Source organism: Rhyacophila brunnea, unplaced genomic scaffold (genome assembly GCF_057557595.1).
Source record: "Rhyacophila brunnea isolate RB1 unplaced genomic scaffold, BYU_Rbru_1.0 scaffold_8, whole genome shotgun sequence".
In the NCBI taxonomy this organism is placed as follows: Eukaryota; Metazoa; Arthropoda; class Insecta; order Trichoptera; family Rhyacophilidae; genus Rhyacophila; species Rhyacophila brunnea.
Genome location: NW_028233350.1, coordinates 45,904,688 through 45,917,794, shown reverse-complemented (window position 1 = coordinate 45,917,794; position 13,107 = coordinate 45,904,688). Strand labels below are relative to the sequence as shown.

Genomic DNA, 13,107 nt, shown 5'->3' with positions numbered 1-13,107 from the left:
TCTCATTGAATACCATATAAGAAAAATCTTTTGAATTAATGATCTGGTGATTGAAAATTGATGACTGCTTATCATTTTAACCGTATCAATTGTCTATTAGTATACATTGTAGTAATTTAAATAAAAAATATATATACATATACTTATGTAATATAAGAAGGTACTATAGTATGTATATTTTCCACGCGTGTCATGTCACTCATGACTGATTTCACCATTTAGTCGAATTTCTATGAAAACGGACCATTATAGTTATTTCTACTAACAGTGATTTATTAAAAAAAATGGACACTAATCACATAAATATAATATTTTTTAATATTTTTTTTGACCGTTTTTATAAATTATGTACTTACCATGTTTAATAATAAAAAAATCACAATTTAAAAATATTATTGCAGCAGTTTTGGTCAATTTAGTTGTATACAATAGATATGTGATTACATTGTTAGCAACACAATATACTGATAACTCAAAAGAGGTCAATTTCATCGTCATTTTTAAGGGGTAATTATGTGTGCCATGGCATCCTTAACGCGGTCGATACGCACTAACTTCTCTATAATATATGTATTCTATTTGAGTTAAACAAGACATCACAAACTAATCACGCGACTATTCGACACTCATATTATCATTAGTGTACCTACCTTGTTATATAATTGCTCAATAAAGCGTGTTTTTTATATGACTTGTAATTTAATGAGATTTTTTTTTCATAAAAATACGGATTTGCTTGGAAATTTCTGCGCCTGCTTTCTAAAAAATATTTTATATTGAATGTATTTTAATTCGTATTTGCGTAGATACGTAGCTGTTTCAAAAATAGTACGATTAGATTAATAATATATTATACTCCTGTGGCATAATATCTCGAAAAAATCGACAAATTGTAGGTACAATCCTAAAATCATTTCAAATCGTAAAAAAGTGCGTTTATCTCTGAACGGTAAATAGTGGACATGGCCTGTTTTGATCTTTAAACACTTAATAATAAAATGTATTGTATAAAAATAATCAATCGAATCAGAATAAAAAATAGAGTATTTTTTGGAAGAAATCTTGGTATTTCATGGGCTTCTAATTGCTAAATGTTAAGTTTAATTTAATATTACTAATATGCAACATAAAATACATTTTTAAAATAAAAATCAATCAAATCAGATGGTAATTGTAGAAAATTGAAGTTTCTGAGATTTTTTCTGAGGTTTTATGAGCTTGCAATAGCAAAGTGTCAAGTTTACCTACAAATTTGTATTCTAAAAATCAATCAGCGGACGGTAATTACAAAAAAAACTGTTGCTATCTCGAAACTTAGGGCCTCCTGCGTACATTTTTAAATGGCTGAATATCTTACAAGTTAATAGATATATTGTCTATTCATCATGTAAAAGTTCTTACTTTTATAAAGTTTACAATTAATAACTAAAAAAGTTATGACACCTATTAGAATTATAATATTTTAAATAACAGGTAACTTCAAAGTCTTGAGATTCCTGATTTTTTTAAATTCCAGGGTTCGAGATCAAGGAATTAATAATTCGTAACCTCTACTATAATACTAATTGATAATATTTCAATGCAATTTTTAATGAATTATTTTTTTTCAGGAATGGACAAACAGATATACCAAAAGCAACAAATCAAATCAAGAACAAGACGAAGAAATATACCCCGCCAGCAATGGGGGTTACTTCAATAGAAATCTATTCTCCGAGTCATATTTCGTGAACCAGAATAATCCAAATACCCCTAAATTCACAAACACCCCTCGAACTACAGACAAATCAAATCTATCACTTCAGAATGAAAGTAATAATATTCAATACCCAGGCGCCAAAAGTACTTCACAACACACCGCAGATCAATCGTATTCCTTACCGCAGAATCACTTTGGCACCGCACGGAGACCTCAAAGACAAAAACGGCATACGAAATTTGATACTCAACCAGACTGTACTGCGAATCTAGACAACTCTGTTAGTAATGAGACATACAATTTACGTATGCAAGAAAATCCTACGTTTGGTCTTCCAGATGATGCCTGCGGCGCTTATTTGAAAGAGGATTGCAGCGAGTACTGCCAAGGTAATGTGCAACCAATGAGATTACTCAACCATCAGTATGTTCGTCCGAATAATTTAAAGACTACAGCAGATCCTGCTGCTGTACAGGTTTTCGCGTCGTTTAAAACGAGGTACAAAGAACCAGAGTATCATGCTTCGACCAGGAGTGAGCCAGGGCAGAAGTTATAAGTGATTAATTAATTTTTAATTAGAATAAACAATGAACAGTTTATTTGTTATATTGCGATTGTGAATGTGACATATCTTTTGGTGAACGTTGACTGGTTATGAAAACGTTTTTTGTATTACAATAATATATCAGTGAGTGAGTCAAGGGTGATGGAAAACTGTTTTATTATATGATTGACATTATAATAATTATTAATTTGCCAACACGATATGGGTAATTTTTGTTTCAAAATATATCAATATTTACTATAATTTTATATACAGGCTGACTGAAAGTTATATTTCATTAATTCTTTAAGTTACAACTTGCTTTATCTGGTGACTAAGAAATCGATACGAAAAAAGTTTTTTTTAATGATATAAGATATTCGAATATTTAAAGAAAAGGTTTTATATGTTATTAAAATAATATTTTAAATGCAAAATAATTACATACATATTATAAATGAGGTTTCTTTGTTAATTGCAACAGACTTGACTAAATATGCAGTTCAACATTTATTTACTTTCATGGGCTAATATTACAAATTATAAGTTTAAGATGTGCACAACGCCGTTGTATTGCTAAATGTTACCAATATTAAACGCGCGTTTTATTTACATGACAAACATTAATACATATTATGATCCATGCGTAAATATTAAACATGACATATTATTTAACACGTGCTTAAGTTTATCCTATATTTCTCCACACACGGAAGATTACCAACTTCCTGTATTTTTGTATAAACATATATAATACGAGTATATAGAGCCTGATTAAATTTAAAACTTTAATAACTGAATGTTTGATGAAATAAGAATTGACCTCCAAATTGTGAAAACTTTTTTAACTAAAAAAAATCTAGCACCTAATGTGATGTTCAATTTGAAACAATTCACTTATTTTGATTGCTATCAGTCACCTTGTATAACATATAATTACCATAGTGGTATTTTATGATTATTTTGGAATTCTTCAAAGTGCTATATTTTAAGTTTACTGATTATTTTAATGGTCTATTTTACGGAAACAAGGCCTACCATTATAATATTATTATCAATGTGCTAATTGAAAGATAAGAATATTTTTATTATAACATAGCCATAATACAGGGTGATTCAAGTTTTGGTACGAATTTATTTTATGGAACCACGTATTTCACAAATATAAATCTTTTAATTCTGGCCACATAGAGTCAGTTGTCATTTGCCTATCTATAGCGAACGCTATTTATTGACTGTAACGGTCATTCATTCATCATTTTTGAAATAGTACGGCCAGATGACAACTCAAAAACTGCACCAAACAGTAACTTTTACAACATTAACGGCCTATCGTGAATAACTTGTGGGTTTTTCTTGTTCCAAATATGGCAGTTTTTCATATTAACACATCCAATCAGATGAAAATCTACGTCATTACTGATGATGATTTTTCTTGTAAAATCATCATCAGTTGAGTTTCCTGCTATTTAAAGACCCAATCAGTGAATCTGTGACGCTACCCATGGTTCATTGGCTTTAGTTCTTGAGTAAGTTAGATTATATTATATTGGTGTTGGTGATGGTGATGGTTTTATGCAAAATTAGCCATAAAGACACGTAAAGGTATCTAAGAAGTGAAGTTGTAGCGATCTTTTTGAAATCGACATTTCTGGATGAACATGTACAACAAGACGGTGTCAGGCGACCCAAAACACTTTACACCACAGTCTTTTCAATGTCAAAGATTTATCATTTTCATAATTATATGATTGTATCATTTTTATGAATTGTGCATTGAAAAAACTGTCCATTGTTTTAAAAATAAGACTTTTATTTAACTAACGATATTATGCAAAATATTTGCCAGGTAACAAATCGTCGGTAATTTTCTTCAAACACGTATCTCAAAAAACACAACTTTTCAGGAGAGGTAAATAACAACTTTATTCTCCCAGTTTTTAATTTAGAAATAAATTTTCTTCTATGAGATATCCATTTAGTATAGTTACATATATTTCCATGAAAAAACTGTTAAGTTTCTTCAATTTATCGCACTATACTTTCGACCGATCAGTCATATTGTCGAAGAGACGAGAATGCGTTGCAACTTTACTGTGAATATTACTGCAGCAAACACGTATCTTGACTTACGAGAAAGAACTTCAGTATAATCATCTGTCGGAGTTCAGTATTCTGTATACTTATAAACACGTAACTCAAGATACGAGTTTATAATATTTATAAAAGTCTTTTATTGTGATACGAGTTTTTTGTTTTTGCGTAAATCTATTATGTTATCAAGTATGTTTTGAGTTACGTGTTAGTGAAATATGTGCGTATTCATATTCTGAATTGATTACATCAAACAACTCAAAACTGATGAAAATTGAGATACGTGTTTGTATAAAATTACCGACGAAATGACAGAACTGTGATATTCGTACCACGTGTTGGATAACCCTATATTATTGTGTATGATGATTTCTAAAAATATGTGAGTCGCTGTGAATAAAATTGAATCGATATGACATTTAAAGAAATAGCTTTTACGAAATTCGTCGCCAAAACTTTTGTACATTATTTTTCATACATAATCTTATTGTAAATAAAATACCGTAATCATATGTGATAATTATATCGAAGACTTAACTAATAATATTTGAATGTTTATAATGAAAGCGTATTTGCTAAAAAAACAATTTGTTTAAAGCCTATCGCGCAATAATAGACAGTGATAGTAGTTTAAAAAAGCGCGGGATCCTGCGTCGCTGAGGCAGGCATGTTTTTGAATGTGGAATACGTCTTAGGATTGGGGGTTGAGAAGTGGCACGACGGTTACAATAGTTGGTGACTACTTTATTGTTACTTGATTTTCATACTTGGTGCATGGTGACCTTAGTCTTGGGAAACTGCTCCTGAGACATTCCCAGTAATAAAAATAAAAATGATGTTTTAAATCAAACGTAGCGTTCCATGATACGCCTGATTAAGACCGGGTGTGGTGCGGGGCGTGTGTGGTTTGCTGGCGCCATTAACTTTAATGTTACCTACTTGATTTTGTTGAGTACAGGCTCGGATATTAACAGTATGCTACAAAGGGTGTATAAATTATTTTTGATTGTTTTTACACACGCAGCATTACTAACTTAACGTTTTTTTACCAGTTCTTTGAAAATGGCGTATGGCGCTAAATCTATCGTTTTTTGAAACAGCCTCAAATTTCCAATATTTTCATAAATTACAGAAAGTTGAGAACGCAATATATACATTTCATGTGAGCTGATAATAAAACTTTCTGATATCTAACTTTAGATCACCATAAATGCTATGTTTTTGACAGATTTCATTGAAAAAACTCACAGTCGCTTCATATGTACGCTACATATATACGCAGTTTATGTATTAGTTCTCAGACTGAAGCAATTCGAGCTTAACTTACTACCCCCCCCCCCCCCCTCCTAGTGCTCACGCTTTTTATGTCTTATATTAAGCTCTTGATAATTTTTGACATTTTAATTTCCATCGTGATATATATGACACCCCAACTCAAGCAAGGCTGTCTGTAATCAAGCTTCGGCAGTAAATTTTTCCGATGGTAGTGCTAGTTATTGCCTAACTAACGTAATGTATTGTTCATATTAATTTTATTGTGTTAAGTATTAACATTTTTTTCTACAAACAGTTTACCTAATTGCATTCAAAGAATAAGCAATAACTAGCAATACAATCGAAATTTCCAGTTTTGTGACCGATTTGAAAGACGTATTCTACATACAAAACTACAGTTAAAATGTGTAAAGAGTTTGTAGGTTAAATACAATTATAACTAGTATTGTTTTAAATTTAGTTATATTATGTAGATATCTGTATAGATAAATATTTACATTGCCAAAACACTTATCATGTAAAATCTCTCGATTACCTAAATATATAGTCAGCTTATAGTTAAGTAGTTGATACATACGGAATACCTACGAACTCTATATTGTTAAAACTTGCCTAAGTAAAATATATCGTAACATTGTATATAATCAGTTATTGAGTATTAAACATATTATAATGTACAATGCATATCCTTAAAAGTCCATGTTTGTATATTATCATTGAATATAAGTTAACTTCCTACAGTTAATATTTGTATAACAATAAAACACTATTTATAAAAAAAAGCATTTGTTTTTATTATTTATTTATATTTCTTTATTTTTCTACCTCGAAATAATTAGTTACCATTTGCCAGGTCCGCCTTAGGGAATTAAACAGCTTTAATGCGAAATAATACAATTGAAAATTTTCAGGTTTCATTGAACAATATCACCAAATTTGAAAAATATTTTTGCTCCAGATACTAATACAATAAATATCATACATATTGTTTGTTAATTTCTATAATACGCTAAAGGTATTATAAATATAATGTGAATAATTAATTATAGTCACAAACAATTAATAGTAATCAAACGTCAAATAATAGTAATCAAATCAATCATTGGATCAAAAACTTTTTTATTTAGAATATTTCAGAAATTATAGAGAAGGTTTAAAAAGTGCGATTTTTTATTACAAAAAAACATTAGAAACATATATTATTAATATTAAAAAAAATCAAGGTAAAAACTTGGACCGAGTTGGACTTGAACTCATATTTTTCACTTTCCACATAAGTACTTACACCTCTAAGCTGTTAGTAGATGCTCGATTGAAACTCTTCTTCTACAATTTTTTCTAATAACCATGTAATTTTCTGAGGTTATTTTTTTAGCTTAAACATTATATTTAGTGCCTTCTTTTGTAATACAAAAACCGATTTTTGGTCAGCTGGGACGATATAAATTGAAAAGTGAATTTTCCCGCCCTCGTGCATCACATGTTTGGCACGTATAAAGAGGCGGACCTGTTTGTTACTATTCAAACTATCCTGTAGCAGGAGTAGTCAACCTTTTTATGCCTACCGCCCACTTTTGTATCTTTGTTAGTAGTAAAATTTTCTAACCTCCACCGGTTCCACAGTAATGGTGATTTATAAAGTAGGGAAGTAACTTTACTTTTTCAAATTTATAAAGCAGAGTTACAGAAAATTAGAGCATATGATTATAATTACTTACCAAATACTTTATGTCAGACTTTCGCTAAGTTTGGCAGAATAAATCTTTATAAAACAACTTGCTGTAGTTAAATTTATCTTTTTATACTTTGCATACATATAAGCATAGATAAGATACTTATAGATTCGCAAGAGTCAAACAAAATTATTCCCGCTAAACAGCGCCATCTCTGAGCTGTACCTGAACTACGATCGAAAAAGCCCGCCAATTTTGAAAATATATTTTAATTAAAAATTGGATTATAAAATAACATACACTCAATTATTATCAAAGTTATTTATTTTTATTTTTCGTACTTATTTCTACAGTCATATTTAAAGTGAGTATGTCATAAAGACAAGCCCGATATTAAATATAATTGTGGAAATAAGTAAGAAAAATTAAAATATATAATTACATAATAATTAAGTGTATGTTATTTTATAATTCAAAGTCTTCAAGTAAATAATAGCAGTGAAAATAATAAAAGACGATTATTTAAATTACTTCATATATTATATTCTTCACATACATAAATTGGAACATCTCAGACACAAACCTATTGAAAACATATTCATAATATTATGTAGGTATTATATAAATAATATGGATAGTATTTATGTCGGGTTGAACAGGCAAATAGCTTGTAACTCTTTTGATGCATCAGCTGTAGCGCGTAGTCGAGTCAGGTCCATTTGGATGTGATGAGAAGATGCATGAACGGCCGCATTCTTGAACTCCTTGTTACTAGAAAAAAATGTAAACAAATAATAATAACTCACTTCGTAAGAAAGGTGATCATGGTAAATACTAAGAGAAGAAAAAGCGAGACTTGAAAACGCAAGTACTAAACGATTAAAGAATACGTAAAAACTATTCGCCGGTACGTACGTATTACATTAAATAAAATGCACAAATTAATGATGCAATCGCTAAACCGTAGACATTATAAAAAAGGCCATCTTTACCTATCTTAATGTTTTTGAAATTCCACAGCTTAGTGGCCAAAACCGGCCAATGCCGCCCCTCTGAATTGGATCTGACTAAAGGCTGCCCGGACCATTTTCTTGAACTCCTTGTTACTAGAAAAATATGTAAACAAATAATAATAACTCACCTCATAAGAAAGTTGATCATGGTAAATACTAAGAGAAGAAAAAGCGAGACTTGAAAACGCAAGTACTAAACGATTAAAGAATACGTAAATACTAATCGCCAGTACGTACGTATTACATTAAATTCTTTTTTCTTTTTCTTTCGACCACGTCCGATCCTAATAGGATCATATGGGCCTCCACAGATTGGAGGTTTGTATTGACAGATTACGAGAAATGGATGTCAGCCATTTGCTCAACCTATTAGGTCCATACCCTGACACACACACAAATTGAAAAACAATATGTGTATTTGCCAGACCCAGGATTCGAACCTGGGACTCATGGCGTTATAGTCCAACGGTTAAGCCGCGCGGCCACCGTGGGCGTTACATTAAATAAAATGTACAAATTAATAATTCTATCGCTAAAACGTAGACATTATAAAAAAGGCCATCTTTACTTATCTTAATGTTTTTGAAGTTCCACAGCTTAGTGTTGACCGTTGACGGTGGTTTGCCTAAGAGTTTAAGTTTTCTATTCGCGATTAAACGGATCCATTGCCGTCGTTCATGATCTGCCTTCGGTAGGATGTAACAAGGCACACCCTTCACCTCACAGCCAGGCACCCAACAACTTCGAGGCATCTAAAATTTTTGGAATGACAATAGGATCATCATGTAGGTAACCTATAATTGGTTTGAAGTACACTTTTCATGGACTATTTTTTTATGACATAACATAACGAATAAAAGAGAATGATTACATAATTTATTAACATGCTTTAAACGACAGTTACGTGTGATAACTCAATGAATTTTTTTGGTTTAGTGAACTCTAATGACTCTAATGCTTGATTGAATTCTTAATATTAAGATAACAGTTACTGGCTATCGTTTTTATATCAGGATAAAATTAATGCATATAAGACGATGTTTCGTATTTGTAAGAATAGAATATCAGTCTGGAAGTCTATTGGTTTATATTCGTAAAATTATTACAATAGTCAGTATGCCAAATGGTTTGTCATGTAAGTATAATAAACACAATGCCAAAATACATACCGATATAATATTAATTCAGGGCAGTCGAATACTATAATCACAGATAACTATAATAACACAATTTAATTGATTGTATTGATAAGTAATATGTAGATATCATAAGATTTGTTAGAGCTGAAATAGTGAAAACGTATATCTTTGAGTGAAAATTAATGACAGTTTGACGTTTGACAGTTATTTTTAAATAACTTCAGTTGCTAGAGTATGGTATTTGCAAAGACTTCATACTAATCAAATCCGTTAATTTGATTGGCTTTCACTAATCTGAGTATCGTACTAGCAAATCATAGGGATGGGCGAAATTAGAGATGGGCGAACGATTTTTTTGTTAATTTACGGCCGTCATACAGCCATCTATGAGCTGTACATGGTACTATAGGCTGATCAGCGGGTATAATTTTTGTATGGCTCTTTCGCCCCCCTGCATATAAGTCTGATGAAATAACATTTAATTAATTAAATTATTAATGAGATCTCTGAGGCTGATGCTGCGAAACTAAATAGCTACTGGATATCTGGCTCAATTTCTCTGTGGAACAAATGAAGGTCTCCTCTTTCAGAAATATTCAGGCGGCTCATCTTTTTAAAACACCTACCGCCCACCATGAAAGCTGGAACGCCCACAAGTGGGCGGTATGGACCAGGTTGACTACCCCTGCGTAGATTGTAGAATTTAAAACATCTTTCAGGAACACACCGTTGAGCGGAGGGTAGCTTGCTTGTTTTCTATTCGTTGGTTCACGGGTTCAAATTCTGTGGCTCGTGTACCTATTATTTTTTTGTATAATTGTTTTAAACAAAAAAATCTTCTTATATTGCTGAAAATCCATAATTCATACTTCATCTAAGAACAATTAGTAAACGTTCTGTAAGTATCTTTTTATATCAATAACTGCATTCATCTAACATGGCTTTCGCTCTTGCTCTATTGAGAATCTCCTCTAAAATTAGCCTAAACCGACTAAATCGAAGAAGGAAGGAGAAAAAAGAAAATACTGCAACAAAAAAATCAAATACAAAGATATTGAAGAAACCCTTATACTGCTGGATGGAGCATCATGTGACTTCCACTCAGAAATCGCTGAAGCATGATTCAGATTACTATAGGTCTTCAAGTTCGTATGAAAATTAGTAGGTATATCCTTATAAAAACATACATCGATGTACACTTTTATATCAAATATTGTCTGAAAGTGTCAAGTTATCGGTAAGGTAAGAGGAAGTCTAAAATTCCATCACGATAATTGATAGTTCACAGGAAATTATTGAACATACTCTTTATTGATAAAAATGTAGCCTGCGGTGCAAATAAATTTGTTACTATTCAGAAAAACTTCAGAAATATTAGTTAATACATAAATTAGAAAACATTTTGGTACTGTTCGGTTAAAGCGGATACAGCGGAAAACGCATTTTGAAAATAGCCGATAAGCTGGACTATTTGTTAGTTTGGGTTAGTTTAGGTTAGGTTGGGTTAGGTTAGGTTAGGTTAGGTTTGGTAAGGTTAACCTAACAAATAATCCAGTTTATCGGCTATTTTCAAAATACGTTTTCCGCTGTATCCGCTTTAACCGAACAGTACCAACATTTAAAAAAAAATATAAGTGCCGGCACCATCCGCAAGGTCGGTCCACAATATTAACAAAATTTGATAAACCATTTTATTGGTTTATTACATCATTAAGTATGGCGTAGGTGGTTTAATTTGTAAAGGAATTCGATGGATGCAGGTTCGAGTACTGCCTGATATCATATATTTTTTAAAGATTTTTTGTAATAGGAATGTCTCTGCCTCAAGTAATAGGTAAGTAACAAGAAGTCTAACCTACCATAAAAATAATTATTTTTCAGAGAAAATTACAGAACCCTCTATCGACAAAAATGCTGCCTGCGGTGCATATAAATTAATTATGATTAACATTATGAACATGTGTGAAATTAAAATATAATTTTATTGCTTTACTAATGGCAGATAGTTGGCAAGGACCGACATGATGAATTTTTTTATAATATAAAAGGTTATACCTACTTATGTGAAAAATGACGAGTGTCATATTGAAAATATTCATCAAATTAACGACAGGTACCCGACTGAATCATAATATACCTAAGCCCAGTCGCACATTGAAAAACGTCTCAACTGAGATGATATGGTCATAAATATAAATGGGTGCAATATTACAACTTTCTTCCATAGCCACAAGAGGCAACTAGTCAAAACGAATGAAAAAACAGCTTCTGCACATGCGGCGATTCGACATTTTAGTATTATACATGCGCCTCATGTTAAATAACATCATATTGAGAATTGTGATACCGACATCAATATAAATACACCATGTTGTATTTAGATCTCCGTAAAATAATGTTATATCAAGCATAATGACCTTCTTATTCGTAAAATAAAACGCAGTACCTACACTTTTTTTATTGAGATGTGACTATACTTCTCGGATATTTTGTGAGCACACAATCGTCGATGCGATATGTAGATATAATTATAGCACCATTGTTGAAAACCTAACTTCGTCAATTATAATGCTAGAGACCTGAATTTTTTAAGACATACACAAAAAAAATAATATAGAAAGCTAAAAAACTTAAAACGCTATTTTCAGACTTAAAACGGTTTTTCTGGGGCCCGACGATATGTTTTGTGAATACGAGTTTGGATGTGACCTGGCTAACAATCGTGTAAGTATTACATTTATATTGTAGTTCTTAATATAAATATGCATTAAATCAACGTAGGTATTGTGTTATTTTCAGATTCCAGATTATAAAACAAATGCGTTTTTAGTCTCAGCTATTCCACCAGACCGCGAAGTTCAATTTTCCGCTTTGCAAATTATCAGAACTTGTAGAGTCACTGGCATGAAACCAGGTGAGTGCAAAGTAAAATATTTTATACAAAAGATGTAGGCTATATTGCTGGAGATTGCTTGCACCCGTCTGATTCAATGCCCGTTGGGCTAGTAGTATTTTGTTGCAAGCTACGTGCATTTCACGCACGGCTTCTACCCCGACACTCTTGCAGCTAAATGCATTTGAATGATTGCAGAGCAAGACATGGTCATGCCTTGACAATTGTGTGTTTTTTTATAATTTACTTACACAAATAGTGATCAAAAGCTTGTTTGATAGACAAATTGGTTGAACTTGACGGGTGATAATACATTTGAGAACCAACTATCGACAACATTTAAATTAATCTATTTACATTTTATGTTTTATATCATATTAATTACAAATTCAAGACGTTGACAACATGATATGAAAGAAATAATGGAATATGATTTAAGCAGTATTAAAAAATAAGAAATAGAAGCAGTATTAGAAAGCAATATGTAAAGAGAATAAAAAGCATATTACAAATTATAAAGTTGGTAGATTAAGGGTGTTTTTTTAAAACTTTGATATAATTTGAAATTGGTGATCATTATCACGTAGGTGGAATATAAATCAATAACCGAACAAACCGATTTGGTCGAACATAATTAATGCCAATTGGCATCACCAATGGCATGTTAGTTCTACACCTAGGCCGGCTCGTAGGTACATCAAAACTCGTCTCGTCTGCAACGTGTCAAATACGTCGATGTGATGTCATCGTTACTCACAAAACACACGATTCCAAATG

General features: G+C 31.5%; 1 protein-coding gene across 1 annotated transcript in view; it reads left to right on the top strand.

Moving 5' to 3' along the window:
- LOC147064291 (roundabout homolog 1-like) overlaps positions 1-2,612 on the top strand; it is a 48,585-nt gene extending 45,973 nt beyond the window's left edge. The window contains exon 11 of the mRNA XM_085958690.1: positions 1,611-2,612. Coding sequence (XP_085814816.1) covers positions 1,611-2,255 — 645 coding nt within the window. The 3' untranslated portion in view covers positions 2,256-2,612. The remainder of the gene's footprint in view (positions 1-1,610) is intronic.
- Positions 2,613-13,107: the final 10,495 nt, after the last annotated feature.